General features: G+C 41.8%; 1 protein-coding gene across 1 annotated transcript in view; it reads right to left on the reverse strand.

Moving 5' to 3' along the window:
* Nucleotides 1-25,732, reverse strand: part of GLI3 (GLI family zinc finger 3) — a 287,622-nt gene that overhangs the window by 101,722 nt on the left and 160,168 nt on the right. Inside the window, exon 4 of the mRNA XM_060157355.1 lies at nt 18,171-18,276. Within this exon, the coding sequence (XP_060013338.1) occupies nt 18,171-18,276 (106 nt within the window). The remainder of the gene's footprint in view (nt 1-18,170; nt 18,277-25,732) is intronic.

Below are 25,732 nucleotides of genomic sequence, written 5' to 3' on the forward strand. Positions count from 1 at the left end.
TCTGCCTTTGAGCAGCTGTGACAATTCATGTGACCAAGTCTGTAACTTGAATAAAGTTTAGTTTGAACATTTAGTGACACTTCACTTGAGTCTCATTTTCCTTCTTTGCTCCCTCTTCTTTTCATTTTTTTAAAAAAATTTTATTGAAACATAGTTGATTTACAATGTTGCGTTAGTTTCAGGTGTACAGCTGAGTCAGTTATATATATATTCTTTTTCTGATTCTTTTTCATTATAGGTTATTATAAGATATTGAGTATAGTTCCCTGTGCTATATATGGTAGGTCCTTGTTAGTTATTTATTTTATATACAGTAGTGTGTATATGTTCCCTGTGCTATATATGGTAGGTCCTTGTTAGTTATTTATTTTATATACAGTAGTGTGTATATGTTAAGCCCAAACTCCTGATTTATCCCTCCCCCTGCTCCCCTTTGGTCACCATAAGTTTGTTTTCTATGTCTTTTGCTCCCTCCTTTTTTTTCCCACATTCTATTTTTTATTTTTTAAACATCTTTATTGGAGTAGAATTGCTTTACAATGGTGTGTTAGTTGCTGCTGTATAACAAAGTGAATCAGCTATACGTATACATACATCCCCATATCTCCTCCCTCTTGCGTCTCCCTCTTTTGAATGGCATTGCCATCATCACTGCGACTGATGTCCCCCTGCCCCTGGCCACTCTGGTCTTCAACTTTGATATTTCTCCCTGGAGAAATGAAAGCGTCTGGCTTTACGCTGATTGGATTTGGATGATGATGGATGAGCAAAAATTGCGACCATGTGAACGGTTCGGTACTGAGCCTCAGCTTAAACCCTAAAGGAGCTTTACCAGTGAGTTCATGGCTATTAGATGTTTTTATATTAACAACACTTTTCCCATCCAGGTTTGTGCATTTTATCTTTATTCTTTCATATCCTGAAATTGCTTGGATAACAGAGAGGGTTTATATATTATACACACACACAGACACACACACACACACACACACACACACACACACACATTTCTAAGAGCAGCCTGAACTTTTAGGGGAAATTGAAGAGGCTTTGTGTCAAGTACAGCTAAATCCAGCCTTTCCATATCAAACCTCTGCTAGAAAATTACTGTGCAGATGATAAGGCAGAAAGATATAATAAAAAGTGACTCTACTCAATTTACACTGCAATATTGGTATGACTGAATATTTCTCATTCAGGTGCCTGATAAAATCGCTAAACTGTATTGCAGATAAATAAAGGAGGCTTCTGTCAAGAATAAACACCATTAATCATGAAGTCTTACCCTCTGAGAGCCTGTGCTATGCATCTGCACGAATACACCAACACAACCAGCAGGCAACATATACTTCCTCGCTTTATACCCTTTCAGGCTGAAGTTGGCCTCCTTTTTCATTTCGTATGATTCAGGCAGCAAGAGCATTTTGAAAACACTCTCTTTACATTTTAACTTTACACTCTGCAACTGGGTCCTTTATTACAACATTGAGGAAACATCAGCTGGGTTCTTGGGGGAAAAAAATCCTCGACAATGAAATAATTTTTTGGTTGATTACAAACCTACACAGTCAATATATATATGATCTATACTGTATTTCATCAAAGCTAAGATGCTATTGATCTAAAGACCCAGCATTATTTTAGGAACCACTCAGAAGGATGGTTCTTCCTTATCACCTTCAATTTTTACTTTATACTTATGAAAAGAGTTCTTTCAGGCTTATTCGGACAGAGGCTTTGTCATATATCACTGCAGTACTTGCACAAAAAGGAAAATCTAAGGCAAAGTAAGTTTATTGAGATACCTGTTGCTGTACACCTGAAACTAACAAAATTAAACTAAATTAAATTTAAAAAAAGAGATACTGGAAACTTCCTCACGACTGCCACTTCCCAGTAGCAATCGTAAAATACAACAGACTGTAAGATACATTCCAACTTCAGAGATGTTAAAAGGTGCAGAAAAGATGAACTTAGAATAGATGGCTTAAATATGGTGATAGCCACGTATTCGGTCGTTCTGCCATTTGTCGAACACTTATGACGTGCCAGAGGCTGCGTTGTGTGCTATCTATTTGCTCCTTCATTGAATACTTGATTCACATGGGACTGAATAATTCAACTGGGCTTGGACAGAGTAGGTAATCTGATAGTAAATACCCAAGCTGGATTCAAATCAAGTCTATAATTGTAAACACAAAGGAAAATTACTCCAAGACAAATACAAGTATGTACATCCATGCTTAAATGCACTTATATTTTAGCATTATTGAGGTTTTTAAACAACCAGGACAGTATGATTTTCCAGTGACCTTTTCACTCCAAAGGGAATTGATTTGAACATTCACAGATTCACGGGGCACACAAGGCGCCCAGTGGCCCTGTGCGCTGGTGGCCCAGGGATGTGTAAGGCATCACTAGAGAGTGTGGGGAAAAAAGCAGGAGGTACCACCAGAGTCTGTGCAAGACTCTCCCAGCAGATCTTCACAGGAGGAAAGAGGGTAGGAGAAAAAACTGGCATGTGGGCATGTACATAAAAGGGCCAGGATGTTTTCATAGATTCCTCTTCTAAGGAAAAAAACCATGAACAAACCTCAACTTTCCATAACCGTGGGATGTTAGAAGGCACCTGAAAGATCATTTAATCCAATGGTTTTAGTTCACAGATGAAAACAAGGAGACCCAGAGAGGTCAGGGCCCGTGTTCAAGGACCCAGTGGATCTGTGGCAGAGCCGAGATGGAAATGAGTGAGGCCCACATTTATTGTGAAAACAGCTTATACAGAGGCTCATCCGAAGCCAATCGAGTTAGGTTGGAAGCGAGTTAGGTTGGCATTTTCAGGAATTACACTTTGAAACCCGGAAAAAAAGCATTATCATGGGCTAATGTCACCACCATTCTATTGGGTGGAGAGGAGGAATGCTCAGAGGCGATTACTCAGCAAAGCTGTAATCCAGTCCTACTTGTAAGGGATGTTTCATTGTGTTACACAGGAAGTATTCCAACAGCTGTGTTTTGGCTCCCTGGGGGATCTGTTTTCAGAGCCCACTCCAAGGAGGAAGGGCCTCTTGTAGCCAAAAGAGGTTTAATTCCCATCTTCCAAACAAATCCTCCCCGTGTAAAGAAGCACCGTGATCCCGCAGAGTGGATGCATTTATTTGCCGAAGAGAACACAGACTCTCACAGAAAGACTGGGCCCCGCAGTACGCAGCCATTCCAACTGACACCAAGAGCTCAGTTCGAACCAGGACCAGCAAGAAGATAAAGGATCCCAAGAAACCGGAACCAGGCCCTGGCCACACGGCTCGGGACCTTCCCCAGTTCCTTAAGGAAGAGCTTCTGTGTCTATACGGGCATTCGCACTGCATATAATTTTCATCACAGATTGCATGTTCAGTCATCTCTGAAAAACTCTTTGGTCCTCTTTCGGGAAGTGTCAAGTCAAAACCACTTCCAGGCACATTGTCAACAAATGGAGGTTCCCTGTTAGGTACAGCACACCCTACCTGCGTGTCAGAGTCAAGTTTCTCATGAGTTAAAAAATGGTTCAAAACAGGTGAACAGACCCCTTAGAGAATTCTGTTCTTAAGACAGCTGAAGTTTTTCTGGTGGTATCGCAATGCTTTCACAATACCTATCATGAAGGCATAATTCATTAAAGAATCAAATATTTAAACTATATTAGTAGAGGTTAAAAAAACCGTAATTCGTAAGTCTGTTCACTGCCCATCTCTGTCTCAGTCATAAATTGTACTTCAGAAAACATATACGCACAAGAAAATATAACGGCTATGATTAGGATATCTGCATAATTTTCATTATTGTTGTTCGTTTTTTCTACACAGACATGCATTTTGTACAAAATAATTATGAAATTCCAGATGTAGATTTAACTTGAATGGAGCTAGCGGGCTCCCTCCCACCCGGCCCAGGACAATTTATGTTACTGAATTCGGCATGAGTATATGAACCTGAACTGTCCTCTTTCAAGAGCCTGAGTCACGGTGAAGGGACTAGTACCCTCCTTCCGTGAGTTTCAAGCTAGCGATGATTCAACAGCAGCTATGTTTTTATTTTTTTCATATAATGTATTTATTTATTTTACATCTTTATTGGAGTATAATTGCTTTACAATGGTGTGTTAGTTTCTGCTTTATAACAAAGTGAATCAGTTATACATATACATATATCCCCATATCTCTTCCCTCTTACGTCTCCCTCCCACCCTCCCTATCCCACCCCTCCAGGTGGTCACAAAGCACCGAGCTGATCTCCCTGTGCCATGCGGCTGCTTCCCACTAGCTATCTATTTTACGTTTGGTAGTGTATATATGTCCATGCCACTCTCTCGCTTTGTCACAGCTTACCCTTCCCCCTCCCCATATCCTCAAGCCCATGCTCTAGTAGGTCTGTGTCTGTGTTTTTAAACCAGAATGAAGCACTACTCTCTCGCTAATGAGGTTACAAAATGTCTTTAGGTCTCCGTGTTAGGGGCACTTACAAGCACTCTGCTTAGCAGAGGTCCACGGCACTTGGAAGCTGTGGACTAATCACCCAGGCCGGAATCAAATGGGCTGGAAGAATTCGGAGACTTGGCTCCGAGGAATGTAATTCATGCAGAAAAGCGCTATCAGAGCGAGGCCAGGGAACCTCGTGGGAAGAAAGCAAAATAAACAGTTCAACAAAGAAAACAAAGACGGGCCAATAGCCTTTTCTAAAGCTTGAGTACACTGAGACTTCAGTGGGGTCCCCCAGACAAAGACCTCATCAAAGAACACCCTTGCAAAGCAAACAGACCCTGAAGGACGTTTCCCTCCTGCACTGGGGGAGAAGGGACCAGACTCTAGTTTTCTGTCTTTCCAATTCAACTTCCTCTCACCTTCCTCCTCCCAGCAAACAAAGAAACACCAAACAACAATAATCAAAATAACGGAACAGTCCTATGTTTGTCTGGGTCCAAAGATGGGGGGAGGTGGGGAAGTCCAGCCAAATTAAAAATGGTGCAGTGTAATTTCTGACTGTGTTTCAGGTCACGGGAAGGCCCTCACCAGTGTACGACCCGTCTTGGTCAGAGACACACAGCCTGCTCTGCACACCCCAGAGATGGAGAGAGACTCATGAAGGGCTCAAGGACTTTCACTTTGAAAAGTCTCACAAGCAGCAAGGGACATCACCACCCGGGTGCGGGTGCCTGTCGACTTGGAGAGAATCCCTCCATAGAGCTCAGTGCAGCCTTAGGCCTGAGGTTGGGCCTCTGCTTTCAGCAACCCCCATACCCCCGATTCCCTGACATCTGGCAAACTCTTGAATTGGACTCTTCTTCACTCCATCCAGTAACTATTGATACATGTATCTCAGCAGCCCTGAAATCCAAAGTCTGAGTGACCGGATTTTGATCATTAAAACAAGATTAAAATACTTCAGGCTGACTTTCTTTTCTCCTCTTGACTACTTCCATGAAGAAGAGATCATGCAGTCTTTTATCAGCTAAGCTCCAGGACAGGCTGAGATGACCACGAGAAAAATGGACAGACGTCAGCACCGTGTATGTGTGTGTGTGCGCTTATATGTGTATGTGAGCATGTAAATATATATATATATATATATATATAGTGTGTGTGTATATATGTATATGAATATATATGTGTGCGTGCTTATATGTGTATGTGAGCATGTAAATATATATAGTGTGTGTATATATGTATATGAATATATATGTGTGTGTGCTTATATGTGTATGTGAGCATGTAAATATATATATAGTGTGTGTATATATGTATACAAATATATATATGTGTGTGTGTGCTTATATGTGTATGTGAATATATATATAGTGTGTGTATATATGTATATGAATATATATATCTGTGTTTGGGGGGTGTATATGTGTGTGTGTTTATGTATGTGAGTGTGTGTATATATATAGTGTGTGTATATATGTATATGAATATATATGTGTGTGTGTGTTTTGGGGGTGTATATGTGTGTCTGTGTTTATACATGTATGTGAGTGTGTGTATATATATATAGTGTGTGTGTATATATGTATATGAATATATATATATGTGTGTTTTGGGGGTGTATATGTGTGTGTGTTTATATATGTATGTGAGTGTGTATATAGTGTGTGTGTATATATGTATATGAATATATATGTGTGTGTGTTTTGGGGGTGTATATGTGTGTCTGTGTTTATACATGTATGTGAGTGTGTATATATATAGTGTGTGTATATATGTATATGAATATATATATGTGTGTGTGTTTTGGGGGTGTATGTGTGTGTGTTTATATATGTATGTGAGTGTGTGTATATATATATATATAGTGTGTGTATGTATATATGTATGTGAGTATACATATGTGTGTGTGTGTGCATAGTGAAATAACAGAAAACGCTTACGTTAAAGAAACTGAAAATGTTAATATTAACACAATCTCATATAATCCTAATTTTCATGTGTTATATCCCAGGTAAATACAGTAGGAAAAACCTTTAAAAATCAGAGACCTCTTTAGAAGTCTGACTGCCTTTTGTCCTGATTTAACCTTTGAATCTGTTTCTGAAAACTTTCACGGGTGTGCACAGTTTATGTTGAAAACCATGTATGCTAGGAAGATGGGGATTTTGTTCATGGGGGAGTCACAGATCTCTTTGAATAGAGGCAAGAAGCATTTTAGGAAGCTAGCAATGCTTTCTTTGGACCCTGTCTTCAAAATGTAAATCATATTCAAGCAACAGGGTTTGGTGATTTGTTTTGCAAATCATTTGGCAGGTCATTTAACCGTCAGTACATCTCTTTTCCCACCTTACATAATAAAGATACTGTTCACTTCTGGTGAGCTTGGCAATATTTGAATACTATTTGAATGTATTTGGAAGATGGTGATTCTCTAGTTAGTGCTAAACTCATTCTAGGTAGTAGAAGACACACATGAACCTTGTCAGGCCCTGGGAATTATTTAATGCACTGAGTTAATATAACTCCCTCAGGCAGAAGCTCTTACTACTTAGGAATGACTGGGGCCTGGGGGGTGGGTGGGCGGTGTCAGGTTCCTTAGGAACTATTCACAGGTACCCACTAGCAACCAGCGCTGAGGGACCCTCACAGGTGAACTTGTAAAAGAATGCCTTCAACTGCCTGCCGCTCATTCATTTTGGTATTAATGACTTAGATTTTCAGATGGAGGCTAAGTTCCTATTTCCTATAACAGTCCCAATGGCAAAATTTTTAATGAAATTATAATCTCTCTGTAGTTGGATAAGAAAGTTTTAAATATCTATAACTCATAAACATGTGGGATGTTTCATTACCCAGAAAATTAGTGGTTGAATATTAGAAAATCTATAGCTTTGGATTAGAGATCCTTATTTTTTTTCTTTACTGGAAAGGTACAGTCAGCCCTCTGTATCTGGGGTTTCACATCCATGGGTTTCAACCAACCATGGATAGAAAATATTTGGGGAAAAAAAATTTCTGTAAAGTTCCAGAAAGCAAAACTTGGAAACTGCAGCATGCTGGCAACTGTTTATGTTAACACTTACACTGTATTAGGTATTATAAGTAATCTAGAGATGATGTGAAGTTTATGGGAGGATGTGCATAGGTTATGCTAATACCATATCATTTTATATAAGGGGCTTAAGCATCCTTAGATTTTGGTATCCAGCGGGGGTCCTGGAACCAATTCCCCAGGGATACAAAGGGAGGACTGTACTCTCATGCCCTAAGGCAGTTCCTGCCACTTCCTACCCTTCTGAGTTCAATTTCCCTAGCTGTGTGGAGGGAGAGAGAGAGAGAGACAGGGAGACAAACAGAGACCGTGGGAGAGGAGAGATGGAGGTGAAGGGTATAGATCTCTCATTACACTTGACGTTTATCAACACCAGTGTTACAAACATTGATACAGTGTCACCAGTTCCGCTGGGTTAAAGCAGGAGGTAAACATGGGACCAATGCACCATTTAACTGGTTAATTTTTACTGCAATGTCACGATGCCCATTACTGTTCCGATATGCCTCTGACAAAGATCACATCGGAACTAAAAATGGTCCATATATTTATTTCAAATTTATTTTCAATACTGTTATCTAATGCATGTTCTGCAACACATCACTACCCTTGGACTCAGAGGATGAGTCTGAAAACAGACTTTCCTCTTGCTCTTTCCTTTTAGTATGCTTAGCTGGCTAGGATCACCAAAGATGCAAAAATCTAGCTAATTTGTTACTTAGAATTCAAAAAGTTAGCAGGCAGGTTCCTGGAAACAAATCTGCGAACATTGTATATTTTTTTTTTTTCTGTATGAATTTCACTGGGGGCAGGGGTGGAGATGCAGCAATAACAAAAAGAAATGAGTGACAGGCAGCCCTGTGTCCCCAGCCTTTGTTCCCCTGGGGAAGGGTCTGAAATGAACTCAGCCTGCTGAGCGGCTATAGGAAACGGCATGTCTTTGTTTAGGTTTGGAAAAAGCAGGTTCTGTTACCTAAGTGAGGGAGGGATGGCCACAGAGGAAGAGCTGCAGGCAGCTTGGGTTTGGGTGGTATTTATCACCTAAAAACTAACCGGAAAGTGCCTTCCCATTGGGACAAATTCTGTGAAAGTTCAATTTTCTCCAATGCATACTTTGAAAACTAAATACAACGATGGCAGTAAATTTCTGTTTTCTTTGAAGCCAGGCTTAACATGAGTGGAAGCATTGTACACAAAGAAAAAAGTCTGTTACAGTCTAGTGCCCCCCAGGCCCCTGCAACAGGCTGGACGGCAGGCTCTATAGAGCTGGCAGCTTCTGGTTCAGTGGCCGTGAATACCTTCAGTCAATATCTGCTCCCGGCCGGACTGCTGAGCCCAGCACAAAGAACACAGGAATTTATCCAAGAAGCTGGCTCTCAGACTCTCTGAATATGCACTATAATTAGGGCCTGCTTTCTCTGTAACCAATGACCGAATTCAATATTTCAGTCATTAGAAATACTGTAAGACAAAACTATTCTACATAGGATGGATAAACAACAAGGTCCTACTATAGAGCACAGGGAACTATATTCAATATCCTGAGATAAACCATAATGGAAAAGAATATGAAAAAGAATGCATATATATGTACAACTGAACCACTTTGCTGTACAGCAGAAATTAACACACTGTACATCAACTATACTTCAATAATTTTTTTTAAAGAAAGGAATATTGCAAAACAGAAAAAAGTAGTATGCACTTGGAGTACCATTTATTTTCCTCATGTTCATTTCTGAATGCAAAGTAAAGTGTGGGTGGGTTCATCTGCATTGATACCGCCAGCTCATCAAAATTTTTAAAGTTTAGGAATTGAAACTCACCAATATTTTCATACTTAGACTGGGAACTGTGGATGTACGTGGTCTACGGTAGTGCTTGAAAATGAGGCAGACTTTACATTTTTTCAGTTGATCATAGGAAATGATACCCAAACAATAAGACTTATTTTCTTCTTTGTGAACTGATACGATATGCAACAAGAAATGTTGGGAATAGCAGTGGGAAAGCCTGAAAGTCGAAAATATGGTGCATGGCATCACTTATAAAAAAAAAAGAAAAATAAGGCAGAGAAAGCGGGTAGTGAGGCTAGAAAGGGGGTGTTATTTTAGATCAGGCCTTGGGAAATTTTGTATTTTAGACTTTGCGGGCCATGTCTTTTATCTCAGCCGCTCATCTCTGCCCTTGATTGCTAAAGCTGCCATAGACAATAGTAAGTAAGCGGCAGTCACTAGATTCCAATAAGACAAGCCATGGGCCGAATTTGGCTCACAGGCCATAGTTTGTCAATCCCTGTTCATTAGATGGTTCTTCATTGAAGACCTCTCTGATGAGGAGATGCCTGTGCAGGGAATTGTATGAAGTAAGGGAGCAAGCCATGGACATCTTAGGGAAGAAGGTTCCAGGCAGATACACGTTATGATCTCATCCAACATGGCTTACATTTTATAGGGTACACGGCTGTAATCGCTGACCATTATTTATCCATGTTTTCATATGGTCTTCTCAAATGCTACTGTTTTTTTTCAATATTCTACCAAGTGGATGAATCACAATTCACCCAATACTCCATGTAGCTGGCTATATAAATGTCCAGCTGTTGGGGGTTACAAGTTCTACAGTAGCAAACCTTGATGTGTATCTAATTCTGTTTTGTTTTGCTACAGACAAGGCTTCTTCCAGCTCTTCTCCTCACTGCCATGTTCCTATCTTAGAATTCTGCAGAAGACGATGACAGCCAGTGACACTGAAAATTTCCTATCAGGTATTGTTAGAACTATTTGGGCTCATCCAGTAAGTATAAACTAGAGCACCAAAGGCCCCAGTGTTCGTTTTCATGAGCAGAGGATGAAAGTCAAGTGCAAGGAGTGTAGTGTTTGATGTCTAGGTTTAAATAATGGCACAACCATTAACTTCTCTGTGTCAAGGTTTCCATATCTTGGAAAGGAGGCTAGTGATAATAACTCCATCCTAGGGCTGAATATTCTAAGTACTACGTGAGATAGTTTTGTAAAGTTTCTAAAATTGTGCCCACAGTAAGTAGTCAAAAATGTCAGTTATGGGGGCTTCCCTGGTGGCGCAGTGGTTGAGGGTCCGCCTGCCGATGCAGGGGACACGGGTTCGTGCCCCGGTCCGGGAAGATCCCACATGCCGCGGAGCGGCTGGGCCCGTGAGCCATGGCCGCTGAGCCTGCGCGTCCGGAGCCTGTGCTCCGCAACGGGAGAGGCCACGGCAGTGAGAGGCCCGCGTACCGCAAAAAAAAAGTCAGTTATGGCCATTATTGTACTTTTTATGTGAATGGTCTTGTCATTTCTTTTTCCCCCTTATATTTGGAATTTTGGTATTCATATTACATTATCAATTAAAGATTGATAATTTCATTAATTTTATTTCCACGTGAGGGGCCTGAGAAGCAGCTATTAAGTTCAATGGTACCTAGTCACATAAGGTGACCTCAGACCTTCACAACCAGTAACTAATTTAATATCAGGGAATTCACTTGGCAGTGGAGAGCATCTGACACTGCAGTAGGTATTTATATTAACATCATCTTCAGAAGGAATCAGGCTTTTGATTTTGAGTCCTCAGTGTGCTAGCTTTGTTGGCATGAGGTGACACGCTCTACCAAAGTAAACCAAGAAAAACAAAAGAAAGAGGATGGCAGTCATCCTGCACTGGCCTACAAAAGGAGAGCCCATTATCACCATGGAAAACAATATTTATCCAGGAGCCACTCTGCAAAGGCACGGGCTCAGCCTAGCAAATGCAAAGACATACACAGGTGGTCTTTGCCCCCAAGAGATGTGATTATAACCTAGTTCATTTTCTTTTCTTCTCTTTTCTCTTCTTTTTTCTTTTCTTATTTTGGAGGGTGGAGGTGAGTGTTACAAAATGTTAGCTACAGTATTTGCTGTATAGGCCTACCTGGGAGATATTATGGGTCCCAGATCATAATAAAGGAAATAATAATCGTAATAAAGGAAATAAAGCGCATCACATGAATTTTTGGTTTCCCAGTGCACATAAAAGTTATGTTTACAGTATAATGTAGTCTATTCCGTGTGCAATAGCATTATGTCTAAGAAAAAGCCAATGTGCATGGCTTCATTAAAAAATATTTTATTGCTAAAAAATGCTAACTATCAGTGAGCAAATGCCGTTGGAAAGATGTATCCATAGACTTGCTCAGTACAGGGTTTCCAGAAACCTCCAATGTGTAAAAAAATTAAATATCTGCAAAGCACAATAAAAAAAGGTATGCCCGAAATCTGATATGTCATCACACTTCATCAGTCTCAATAACGTTTACGGTAGAGCACAAACACGGGGGAAAAGGACTTGCCTGTGTTAATTTTAAATTGTACTATTAAAATATTCCAAACAAGTTATGCCCCCAAATACAAATACAAGGTTTTGCTCAATCTCTACATTTTTACTGGAGGCTTTCCCTGTGAATGAAGATAATGAAATCACTATTATGTATTATGAGCCCATCACCAAGTTTTAAGTAGATGGCTAGGTTGAAGGCTGCTTTTGAATGATTACTAGATGAATTCCCACTAAGCAACTCACACAAGGTGCTGAATCCAGGGAGGGAGGAGAGGACGGAGGGAAACTGAGTAGTAGTTCTGGTCATCCACTTCCACTTTCTTTCTCTAAGCTTTTACCATAATACTCTATCTTTTCCTAGCGCTTCCTCTGTCTGGAAAGAAATGTATTTATTCTTACTCCAAACTTGCTACTGGTCTCCCCGCTCGGAACCCTAAAAGGCAGTCATAACCATGGTGGCGGCGGGGGGAGCCTCATTTATTTCCAAATCCCTCTCTCTCCCAGCTCATATTAATGATCTACCGTGTCCTGTCCTCTCCCCAGGGGCCAGGAAGTGGACCACTTTTAGTGGGAGAAGCAGCTCTTCACACTTCGGTGAAATAATTCCAGTGAGTCAGGCAGCCTTGGAAAGAGGCACGTTGACTCAACTCAGAGAAGAAAGAGCTGCTGAGTAGAAGAGAACATGAGTACTCCTTTCCCCCAGGAGAGAAGAGATGAAGCTGATTTTGTAAAATGAATTAGTTAAGTGGATGGTGAAGTGCGACAGACTGTCAGAGTGCTGGCTTGGGATGCAGCGCTGCTCGCATCCACAGCACGAGACAAGGGTAGCTCTCAGCTCCACTGTCAAGATCTGTGGGGCTCGAATTATTGTAATCAGTTAGTAACTGAGGCTGATCCTGCTTTTAAAAATGAATTGCCAAGCTCAGCAGAAGCAGACGGACAGTCCGCAATGCATATTGGTCCATAAATGGGGAAACTTGGGCTCAAAAAACCTGTATGGAAAAGATCGATATTTTGGGGACTTTCCTGGCGGTCCAGTGGTTAAGACTCTGTGCTTCCACTGCATGCGGGCACGGGTTCGATCCCTGGTCAGGGAACTAAGATCCTGCGCGTCGTGCAGTGTGGCCAAAGGACAAAACAAAATAAACAAAAAAATTACTTTCAAAAGTAAGTGTGCTTAAATGCATTCTAACACTAAAGCAAAGAAAAAAAAAGCACACACTCAAAATGTAAGAGAAAGAGCGCTTTCTTCATTAATGTGAAAGTAGTCACTTGAAGATACAACTGTTTCTAGTGGAGAGGGATGTAATATTCCCATTGTCTAAATTTACAAGTAGAATTTTATTTTATTTTATTTTTAAAATTTATTTTTTTATTTTATTTTATTTTTTTCAACATCTTTATTGAAGTATAATTGCTTTACAATTGTGTGTGAGTTTCTGCTTTATAACAAGGTGAATCAGCTATACGTATACATACATCCCCATATCTCCTCCCTCTTGCGTATACATATATCCCCATATCTCCTCCCTCTTGCGTATACATACATCCCCATATCTCCGCCCTCTTGCCTATCCCACCCTCCCTGTCCCACCCCTCCAGGTGGTCACAAAGCACCGAGCTGATCTCCCTGTGCTATGTGGCTGCTTCCCACTAGCTATCTATTTTACATTTGGTAGTGTGTATGTGTCCATGCCACTCTCTCACTTCGTCCCAGCTTACCCTTCTCCTCCCCATGTCCTCAAGTCCATTCTCTGTGTCTGCGTCTCCAAGTGGAATTTTAAAACAAGTAGTAATCCTTAGCCTAGAGAACACCATCAATTTCCGTAGGTTACAACGATAGCTCCTGGAGTTACGCAACCCCACAGCCCTGATGGAAACGATGCAGAGCAGGAAGCAGAGAGAAGACCAAGAAGTAGAAATAACCACGTGAAATTTCTGCCTTGACCACGTGGCTACAGATTCAGGTTCTATCATTAACGCTCCAAACGATCTCAGCAACGTCATAAAATATACTCACTGATATTTTTCTAAAACACTGTACTTTTTTCTACATGGCTTAATAAAACATGGACTCTGTGGTCAAAGCAAATGATTTGAGAGAGAACAAGACACTCCAATTAGCTGTTGAACATAAGTTCTGGTGAATTCCGTGGAGAATAACTTTCAGAAGAAAAGGGAACATTCCCCATATCCAGTGTTTCTTAATTTTCAAACTACTTGATTAAATAAACATAGTGCAGGAATCATACATTTTTCTGACAACCTTTACATGACAACTCAGGGAAAGATGACACAGACGTTCCACGTCCCCCTTAGAAATCCCACATCTGAATTCATGATTTCGAGTTAAGAAAGGAAATACTAATACATTCTAACATTATTTCCAGTACTGTATTTGTAACAATTTAAATGTCTATACTCTGTCTAACACTGCCTACCCATACACTCTGGAGAACACTGTGAGAGGAAATCGGGTAAGCTAAAGGCATTCCATTTAACAAACTGGGCTCTTTAACACACACTGACGCATTTCCGTACATATTTATAAGGCTTGGTGGTTATTATTAGGCTGTAATTGCAGTTGTTCTAACACCTAATAAGCCATGGTTGGAAAAACAAAGGCAGGTTAATTTGTGATTTCCTGTACTCATTCAGAGGCAAATTAAGTGTCAAACAGCTAATACAGAGCATATTTCATTTTCTGAGATTCTAATTTAATTCTGCACCATATCATTGACGCCTTAATACAGGCTGGTTTATCTAAAAAGAGGAGCAATTTACAAACCTCTTTCAATAGAATCATTAATGATAGGATACGATAGCATAATTATCGCAGTGTCTGCCATCCTTCTAAACAGAGACCTGTTGGCATTTCCATCATCAACACACATCCTGTTTCAGGAGACTTACAATTTAATTGTTGAAGTTGACACCACAAGAACAATCCTGTACGCGAAACAATGAGAATATCCCCAAATGTTGTCTACTTATAATTAAAAATATTTATTCTAAAAACTCCGTAAGCTCACTGGATCTCATTTTCTAGAAGCTAATTATAAAACAAGCATTTTGGAATTCAACTTCTAGATAAAATCATTTTATTTTTCCAGGCTACTGCTTTAGCCCCTTGGCAAAGATGCGCTTTTAAGATTTTAGTAACCAAGCTATATTTGCCTAGATTACCCTCCACGCCTAAAATGACCTTGAAGGTCTACTGAGCATGCTTTACTGAGTGCCTGGCGGAGGGTTAGGCAATGCCTGCAAATCTAGCAGGGGCAGTGGCCGCTAAACAATAACTGACCAGGCAAGAGGATTTGGCTGCGATAAAGGCACACAAGGTTCTCTGAGGAACAGCCTCTGGGACAGCCAGCAGAAGTGATTTTGAATTAGGCCTTGAGGGTGAGGAGTTTGACCAGTGTTTGCCAAGCAGGGAGGGGAGACCACTGAGGGTGATACAGACAGAATGTCACATTATAAGGCAGAGAGGTGAGACTGACCCTAGCTTCCCAGAGCCTACTCCAAAAGCTCAGTGTCTCCACCTAGGACCCCGCTATGCCGAGCAGTCCCAGAAGACCACAAGGCACGTGCTCAGCACGCCCTGTGCCCAGCAATGACGCTCCCCTAGCACCTCCAGAGCGTGTGTTGGGAGGCTCAGGATTACCTACAAGCCGTACATCATGAATCTTTGGTAACTAAACATTTAGGCAGCTAGAGAACAATTCAGTCAATTGCTCCAAAATTATCCTAAAGCTTGGCTTGAAAAAGCAGGAAGGACGACCATCCCTCGGGATCTGAAGGGCACTGGTTCCACAGCCCTCACGGATACCAAAATCCGTGGATCCTCAAATCCCTTATATTAAATGGCATAGTGTTTGCGTGTAACCTATGAACATCCTCCTGGATACTTTAAATCACCTCCAGATTACTTATAATACCTAATATAATGGAAATGCTCTGAAAATAGTTGCCAGTGTGCTGCAAATTCGAGTTCTGCTTTTTGGAACTTTCTGGAATTTTCTTCTCCAATATTTTCAATCCAAGGTTGGTTGAACCCTCAGATGCAGAACCGGAAGACACAAAGGGTTGACTATATTAAAATCTATAAAAATCCCTGCTCAGCAGTCCTGTAGAAAATGCAGCCCTCTCCCCTAGGATTCTCCAAACTTGACCTGCCTTATCCTGTGGTGTTTTTATCTCTAGCGAGCTAATTCTTTGGATACAGCAATTAGGGCCTAGAACATACAGTGTGATCTATACGAGGGCTTGCTGTTCTTACATTCTGCCAAAGAACCAAGACTTGAGATTTTTACTGATAAATTCATATTTGAATTGAATTACAAGGCAAACCATAATGAATGCAGAGGAACTAGTTTATTCTATCATATAAACTCACTTTTTGAAATTTCTCTATAATTTTTCTAATTTCTCTATAATTTTTTAAGAGTGAAGCACTCTGAAATCCCATAGAAAATCTGATTTAAATTACTTCAGCACTTCAGAGACTGGAGTCTGGGAGAAATCATCTGCATCTCCCAGGCCTGGTGGGCCCTTGCTGGCTCTGTACCACAGGGCAGATCCTCGTCTGAGACCCTTGTGGTCCCATCTGTACTGCAAAACTTTGGTAGAACAGGATGAATTCCATAGCAGGTTTCGACCTGAAATTATAATTTCCTTCCCTTTGTATTAGGGGGCTTTCAATTGGCGTCTTGGTTTTATTTGAGTGTATTTTTAGCAGGCTTTAGAAGCCTGTAAATACTTACTTGTGTTCTAGTGAAAAGTTGAAGAATAAAGTCACAAGTTTCTGCATTCTCTCTCCCTAAATATCCACTTCTCCTTTAATGCTTATAGAAATCTGAACACAGATTTATGACTTACCTCCAGGCAAATCTGCTCTGAAATTACAATTCAGTAATGGGAGACAGATCCAGAAAACTGTGGATAAAATATTATATGTGTACTTGGGCATATAGTTAGGGTTGTTAATATCAATTAATTCTGTTCACAGAGGAGGACTTGTTTTAAAACAACTTCATTTTTCTTTGGTGTATATGTAATTACACAGCTGTAACTAAGAGCCATGGAGATGCAATCTACCATCCAAATAACTAGCAGTATTCTTCAAAGTATTGTTTGGGCTTTTCTAACTTTACTGTCTCAGAATGAAGGGTGATTACCAGATATGACTAAATGTAAAATCAAGACCACTCATAACGGTCAGCGGCTCCCGAAGATTGACTTCCCTTGTTAATAGTATATATCAGTTTTCTGGACAATACTGCAAACGAAGACCATCTGAGTTTAGGTGAGGGCTATCCTGACTACCTGATCATCTTTCCCCCCTAACCTGAGTAAGATCACATTAATTTCCAGGATATTTTCTTCTTCCTTTTTTTCTTTTTATTTTATATTGGAGTCGAGTTAATTAACAATGTTGTGTTAGTTTCAGGAGTACAGCAAAGTGATTCAGTTATACATATACATGTACCTATTCTTTTTAAAAGTCTTTTCCCATTTAGGTTATTACAGAATATTGAGCAGAGTTCTCTGTGCTATACAGTAGGTCCTTGTTGGTTATCTATTTTAAATATAGGAGCGTGTATATGTCAATCCCAAACTCCCAATTTATCCCTCCCCTGCACCTTTCCCCTTTGGTAAGCATAAGTTTGTTTCCTAGGTCTGTGAGTCTGTTTCTGTTTTGTAAATAAGTTCGTTTGTATCATTTTTTTTAGCCTCATATATGATATCTGGCTTTTCTTCTTCCTTTTCTAATGTATGTTATCACCCCCATTCTCTCCTTTTATCTTTGTGTAAACTATGTGCTCGATCACATTTGCCATTTTGTTTGGGTGACGTTCCCATCAATCAAGTGACCGTTGGTGTACACACCACAGGGGCTATGAAAATTTACCATGAACATTTCATTACGATGCATCCTCATCCCTGGAACAGGACCTTCCCGTAACAGAAAATTGGAGCATGAAAAACTTCACACCCGCTCTCGACCAAATACACATCCTGAGTGGTAACCTTCCATTAGGCCCAAGTTTTTAATTTAGTATTTACAGCCCACGGAACACATGTCAGCAAAACTATATAAGAAATACCTGCCAGCCACCTGGTGTGACAGGCATTCTTCAGGAAGCAGCGGGGATTTGCTTCAGTGAGTCCAGGAACATACAGGCTTGCTGTATTTCAAAAGTAAATCTTAGACTTCTATCACATCTTCAAAGACCAGTAGCTGTGCTGGTAACAAAAATCCTGAGATGGTGAAAGCCAGAATTTTGTGCTGTTTCTTTGACGGGTAAAGTGGTAATACTTACACGTGCAATGGAGGAATCGGAGACGGATCGTAATGGTAACGGCCCTCGTGGTGTCTTGCATCGATTGGTACGGGAGGATGGAATGCAGGAAAGAGATGAGGAGGGTCTGAAAAAGAAAGAAAGTACAGCCTGTATAAATGGAACCCTCTGAAATGGAATGCCAATCCATGAAACCACACTGCTAACACAGTCTTCACAACTGATGCCGAATCTACCTGAAGAATGTGTGGAAGAATTCTTTACAGCTCAGAACCAAGCAGATACTAATACCAGCACCCGAGGCAGTAAAGCCTCTGGATGCAACTTGGACGCAAGCAGGAAAGCAAGAAAGAGAAACAACACGTGCTTCTACCCTGCAAGAGGCCGGCCAGAGGGCAAGGGCCGCCACAAAGCCAAGAGGAACAGACTCCAAGACGCTTTTTTATTTTTAATTTTTATTTTTGGCCTCGCCACGCGGCTTGTGGGATCGTAGCTCCCCAGCCAGGGATTGAACCCCGGGCCCTTGGCAGTGAAAGCACAGAGTCCTAACCACTGGACCGCCAGGGAATTCCCCACTTTTTAATTTTAAAATGACACTGTCAAGAGAGTTTCAGACAAAGACGTAATATCACTACTAGCTTTCATTTCTCCCATACCCATGATGCTTTGTAAGGAAAAGAGTCATGTTCAAAAGTCCCTGCTAGGACAGGAGTAAAGACGCAGATGTAGAAAATGGACTTGAGGACACAGGGAGAGGGTAGGGTAAGCTGGGACGAAGTGAGAGAGTGGCGTGGACATATATACACTACCAAACGTAAGGTAGATAGCTAGTGGGAAGCAGCCGCATAGCACAGGGAGATCAGCTCGGTGCTCTGTGACCACCTAGAGGGGTGGGACAGGGAGGGTGGGAGAGAGACACAAGAGGGAGGAGATATGGGGATATATGTATATGTATAGCTGATTCACTATGTTATAAAGCAGAAACTAACACACCATTGTAAAGCAATTATACTCCAATAAAGATGTTAAATAAAAAAACAAAAGTCTCTGCTAGAATCCATGGCACGTGTATATATACACACACACACACAGAGTTTTTTTTTTGCAGTACGCGTGCCTCTCACTGTTGTGGCCTCTCCCGTTGCAGCCTCTCCCGTTGCAGAGCACAGGCTCCGGACGCGCAGGCTCAGCGGCCATGGCTCACGGGCCCAGCCGCTCCATGGCATGCGGGATCTTCCCGGACCGGGGCACGAACCCGCGTCCCCTGCATCGGCAGGCAGACTCTCAACCACTGCGCCACCAGGGAAGCCCCACACACACTCTTTAAAATTTTAAATGCATGCTCCCCCTCCATCTTGTTCTAGGTCAGGCCTCCGGAATCCCAACACAGGGGCAGCAAATGTATAGGCTGGCCAGAGAAATGCTACCTGGCCTGACAGAGGGGGGTTTGGCGCACACTGAAGGTCCCTTCCCTGCGGCCCCAGCATTCCCTTGAGACCCACACCAGCCTCCCCTCCCACTCTCAGCCATCACTGTTTTGGGGTTCCCGTGTATGCACGTACTTACAATAGTTCTCTACCTCCATTTACTCGCCCTGATTACCTCTGACAAATCTGAAAATACGCTTTTTTTTTCTAAATAGTAATTCACTGCAAGAACTGAAAATAGTTTTACCAGATTTTACCATGAGAAGCACCACCAAGACTAAAGTTTTTCCCAAGTTTCAAGAAGCAGTAAAGAAATCCAAAATCAGGAGGTGAGCCTCCACGGCTCAGAGCCCGATAAGACAGCAAACATACAGGAACTCGGAACTCGTGCTGCAAATGCTACCCTCCAAGTGTGGTCGTCCTGGAAGCCGGCAGGTCCCTATCATGTCGCTGCTGCTCAAGAAACACTCCCAGGAATTGACGTGTACACCAAACGTGCCTCAGAAGGGCTTTGAGCTTCTGCTAAAAGTCTGAAGATTTTGCCTAGTGTGGTAGGCGGCAAAGGCAATTCCAAATGACGCCCTGCAAAGCGACGGATGGAAAAAGTGACACAGAACCTCCACGCGGGGCAGGGGAGTGGGTGTATCAAACATAGATTAGGGTGTGACTGCACCTCCCACTGTGAACTTCCTTAAGTCCTGGGGGTGACCATTATACATGTGTTTGTTGAATTCAAGTGGTTTTCATTTTCTTCCCTATACATTTTTTTTTCCGAATTTTCTTCAACAAGCATCTTTCAGAATGTAAACAAAAGAACTTTAAAAAAATAATTATGATATCTTACTTTCCTTTTTTGAGACTTTGCCCCTGTTGCCTTCCTTTGAGAATCTAAGAATATGGTTAGGAGAAAAAAATAGGAGAGAAAAACTATTAATGTACAGCATTACAGCACTGACAGCACTATGAAGGCACCCAAAGCCAAATTCCACCAGATTTAGAACCCAGAAGAAGAGGTTCTACAGCACTGAAAATGTCAATTACTCACTGTATTTTGTGCTTGTTATACGATAAAGCAGGGAGGGAGCGATACAAGGGAGAAAAGGAAGTATCTTAGTAATGTCTCATCACTGTCACCATGATATCATAACGTACAACGATGCTGCAAATTCAACAGGTGAGGGATGTGCTGACTGCCTGATCACACTTTATACATTTTATAAAGTCCATATGAAAAAATCATTTATATTTTAAATGCACCACTTAGGATTTAATATGAGAGGATGTTGGAATTGGTTCTTTTGGTAACACAAATCTTGATAGTTTGTGTGCTAAGTTAAAAGTTTACCCAGCAACGTCCTGCAGAGCCCAAATGTCCTATTTCATTTAACCATTTTGTTAGAAAATGATGTATCTTTCCTAAAACAACGTAAAAGTGAGTGGAGTAATCTTTTTCATGAGTTTGAAAGTCTGACACCTACTCAGTGAATGTTTCCTGATTTTAAATTTCGAACAGGCCCAAATGAATCATTGGCATTCGGGATCAGGTGGGCATGAGGTCACGGGGATCGGGGGTCAGGGAGATGGCGAGCACACCCAAGCCTAGTTCTTTGTCTTCTTCGCCTGTTAGTGGTCACTGCTGATTCGAACAAGGTTGTTTCCAGCAGACTTCAAGCTTAACACGTGTCATGGGCTCTTGGAACCTGGAGGAATAAACCTACTAGAACTGGGTGTAAATTAAGCATTCATACCGTCTGACACACCTGCTAAGGTTTTTCCCACACATCATTTTACATGGCGGTTTTTGTTTTTGTTTTTGTTTTTTTGCGGTACGCGGGCCTCTCACTGTTGCGGCCTCTCCCGTGGCGGAGCACAGGCTCCGGACGCGCAGGCTCAGCGGCCACGGCTCACGGGCCCAGCCGCCCCGCGGCATGTGGGATCTTCCCGGACCGGGGCACGAACCCGCGTCCCCTGCATCGGCAGGTGGACTCCCAACCACTGCACCACCAGGGAAGCCCTATATGGCGTTTTGAGGGACTTTGTGACAACCATGTCAGAGTTGGAAGATATTTTCACTTCTTTACTTCCTGGCTCTTGGCTGTATGCTGTGTGATTAAATTCTCTGCAACAGATAAGTGGGTGTTAACTGTATCTGCTCTTCTCTATGTGGGTGCAGCTGTGAATTAAGAAGAAGCACAAATCCAGATTTTTCATACACAGCAGGGCTCAAAATGTGTGAATTGATTCTACATTCAATATATGCCTCATATATCCAGGAAATAGCAGTCATTTTTTTTATATGAGTATTTATAATAACATTGCAAAGATTACATGCATAGGGGGTGAAAACCAGGCACATAATTCAATAAAATCAAAAGCATGTACCCAAGCAGTATAAATCTTTACCCCAAGGAAAACTACAAGACTACTACAGATATTTAAAGGCATTGCCATCCTTTTATTCTTAAGAAATTAACAGGATTTAAATTCACTGTCGCTCTCACTCTCTCTCACCCTCTCTCTTTCTTTCAGAATGAGAGAGAAAATGACCAAGCATTGAAAAAATATTTAAGAGAAAAGGGTTAGGGTTAGGGTTAGGAATTCCTGGGGCATTTAGTAGTCATTTCTCACCGTTGAGTGTGCTTTGTGAGTTTGAAAGTTAATTCTGAATGAAAGTATGCGATGCGTCTTGCGGCACTGTTTACTCGAAGTGTTTATTTATGTCCCAAGGAAATTTATGAATTCCATATTCTGGAATCAGGTTAAATAGAGAGCCAAACAATATGGATATGATCTGATTTCATCAAAGACATCTGATTTTAGTTTAAGCATTTTTATTTCTATTTGTTTCCTTCTCGATTTAGTTGAAAATAACTAAAATTACTATTGGTCTCCTGGACCAACGAAGTCTGTGCAAACAATTACACCTCATGTCAGTTATCAGTGGAAATCACACCTCTTAAGCCGCTTTCTGGTAAACGCAACGGAACAGCCCTCTTCCAATTCAAGACACGCTTGACCACAGCTTAACAGTAAAAACGAAGAATAAAAAGCAGGACGAGCATGTCCTTTAACATATGCGGCATCACATGACATTCATCCCAACACACCTCTCAAAAAAAGAAAATGCTTGCCACTCCTCAAACATGGAGTGCTTCCCTTGCATCTCAGCTGGTCGTTTCTATGTGGAAGATCGCAGTATATTCCATCACGAGCCCAAGAAGCTGTCCAAGAAAACCCACAGGACGAGAACAGGCCCGTGTCGCCAGCAGCCGCCATAATTACCCACCTCCCGGTTTATTATTTACACATGAGCAGCACAGCTGCAGAGCATCGTAACTCAGGGGTATGTGTAATAAGTCACCGCACCGCAGCCATCTCCTGCTCTGGCCCTTGACAAAACACCACATGATGACTTTTCCAAAGTCGGGCAAAAACTGCTGAAGCAGAAGGAAGTGCCGCTAAACCTGGCTCCCTCCTATTTATCATACAATTTCCTGACTGATGGTTCCACAAACCAGCTGCTAAGTGCTGTGTACTCTGCTGTCAGCAAACTAACGGGCTAAATGGAAGACAGGGAGAATAATGTGCAGAACTGGGGGAATCAATTTTACTGAAGGAATTAACACTCTGCCAGGTGGGGGAAGTCTGGGGAGCAGTGGGAAGCAGTCAACTGTCCATGCTTTGGGCTGCAAAGATGATTTATTACAGACTCGCAAGAGGTTTGACTATTGGACCAAATTCCTCTCAGACTAAAGGGAGATTTGCAGAGTGCCTATTATCCTAGGCACGAGTGGAAGAGTCTTTAAACCCCATAAATATGTAACTGGCTTGACACATGTTTAAACTGAAATGCATAGTAACAATATTTGTGCTGGGTATAGTTGTCAGTATTCGATTTCACACTGGCTGTCGTCAGGCTGTGCGGTGAGCCTCTCATTAGGAATGAGAGGCATTGATTTTTAGGTCTCCTCACAACAGCCTGGGTTGATCATAAAACCTGTGGCCAGGAAAAGACACTCGGAGGTTTATCTTCAGTTGTTGCATCCTTCTCCCAAGAAATAGTTTTAATATCCTCAGGCTATGAGATCTCTCGGATGCCATTCTGGGAAACTGTCTTTTAAGGTTTGAAATTTACATACAAAAATTGTAGATTAAAAAAGAGAGATCAAAGGCCCCTCCGTTTGTGCCCTGAAGGAATAATTCACCTAATGATATTTGAGTGGCCTGAAAGTGCCCAGGACACAGTACAGGCAGACCCACAAGAGTAAACTGCCCAGGGCATAAATTCTCCTGGCTTATTTAAATCCTGAAGTCATCTGTTCACTGACTTTGGAATTTACTCTAGACCTGCACTAGAGATGGTTTTTCTTGTCACTAGGGTCAGCCCTGCCTGTAGGAATGTCCAGTCCCCTCCAATTCACTCAATTGCCTGCCATCAGTAGAAATGTTAAAACCCAATGTGGGCAACATGCACTATGCCAAAACCAAAGGAATCATCCGGCATCTGTCAAAGGAGAGGTCTCAAGAGGGGGAGAGAGGGGCCCTCACCACTCCGATGAGATGGTGGAGTGGCACCCAAGTGTCATCTCTGCCTCTTCCCCCCGCTGAGTGTCTCCAATCATTACCTTGACACCTGCAAGACCTTTTCCAGGGCTCAGTGGCCTAAGGAACACATCACCATGTGGACGGACTCCACACCCGGACTGACTCCCCATTCAGACATCCTTGTGTTCCTGCCTGTGGACAGGATTATACCGTGGACAGGAATATGCCTGTGGATAACACAGCGCCAACAAGGGGCTCGTCTGCCCCTCTGAGGACAGCCCCGGGATGCCTGACCGGGAACGTCTAAAGCATGTGGCCCTGCTGGTCTGCTATGAGCAGAATCTAAGGCGTGGAACCCCAAAGGGACCAGCTGTGGGCTTGCTGGACATCCAGGTGGCATCATCCCATGAAGCAAGCGCTTCATGGGGCATCAAGAATCTTCTTTCCAGTCCTACATGCATGTTGTGTGCAGCTGGAAGCATCTCCAGAGTCGTTAGTGTAGATCATCTTGTTTATAAGACCCTCTGTAATGCGGTGCAAGTTTTAAGGAAATGCAGTTATAGTATACTCGAGACATCTCATAGATGCCTTGCATAAAAAAAGATCTATAATTTTGTCTCTTTATACCATGGCAGGAAGTTTAACTTGTGGAGCATACGCTATGGGGGGGAAACTCCTGCACTGGGCAGTTTTTAAATTTCTTTTTTTAAAATTAATCTATTTACTTTATTTATTTATTTTTGGCTGTGTTGGGTCTTTGTTGCCGCGCGCGGGTTTTCTCTAGTTGCGGCGAGCGGGGACTACTCTTTGTTGCGATGTGCGGGCTTCTCATTGCTGTGGCTTCTCTTGTTGCGGATCACAGGCTCTAGGCGCACGGGCTTCAGTAGTTGTGGCACATGGGCTCAGTAGTTGTGTCTCGCGGGCTCCAGAGCGCAGACTCAGCAGTTGTGGTGCATGGGCTTAGTTGCTCCGCAGCATGTGGGATCTTCCTGGACCAGGACTCAAACCCGTTTCCCCTGCATTGGCAAGAGGATTCTTAACCATTGCGCCACCAGGGAAGACCCTGGGCAGTTTTTATAAATAAAGTTTTATTGGAATACAGGTGCCATTTCGTTTGCATACTGCATAGGGCTGCCTTCAAACTGCAAACTGCAGAGACACAGTTGGAGAGCTGCGACAGAGAAACACATGGCCCACAAAACCTAATATATTTCTTTTGGCCCTACAGAAAACGGTTTGACAAACCCTGTCCTTAGCATATCCCAAGAAAGTAATTCTCAGAAATGTTTACAACTCAGAAAAACCACACACCATTTTTTTTATGGATACGTAGTTTCTGAGTGATAACACTGTATGTGTGAAATACCGATATGCCTATTTGTGTGACTTAAAAAATCTCTACAGTAGAAGTGTCCAATCTGACAATTATTCAGAAAAAGGATACTTACCCTGTGATTTTATTTATCATAAATAAATTCTAAGATAAAAATAATAATGGAAGAAATTGACTGTAAATCTAGCAAATGATGGCAATAAACACTTAACATTTGCAAATTTAAGTTTCCTTATAAGTAAAACATACACGAAGTTACGTAGAAAGCTGATTAACAA

This window comes from Lagenorhynchus albirostris, chromosome 8 (genome assembly GCF_949774975.1).
Source record: "Lagenorhynchus albirostris chromosome 8, mLagAlb1.1, whole genome shotgun sequence".
Lineage (NCBI taxonomy): Eukaryota > Metazoa > Chordata > Mammalia > Artiodactyla > Delphinidae > Lagenorhynchus > Lagenorhynchus albirostris.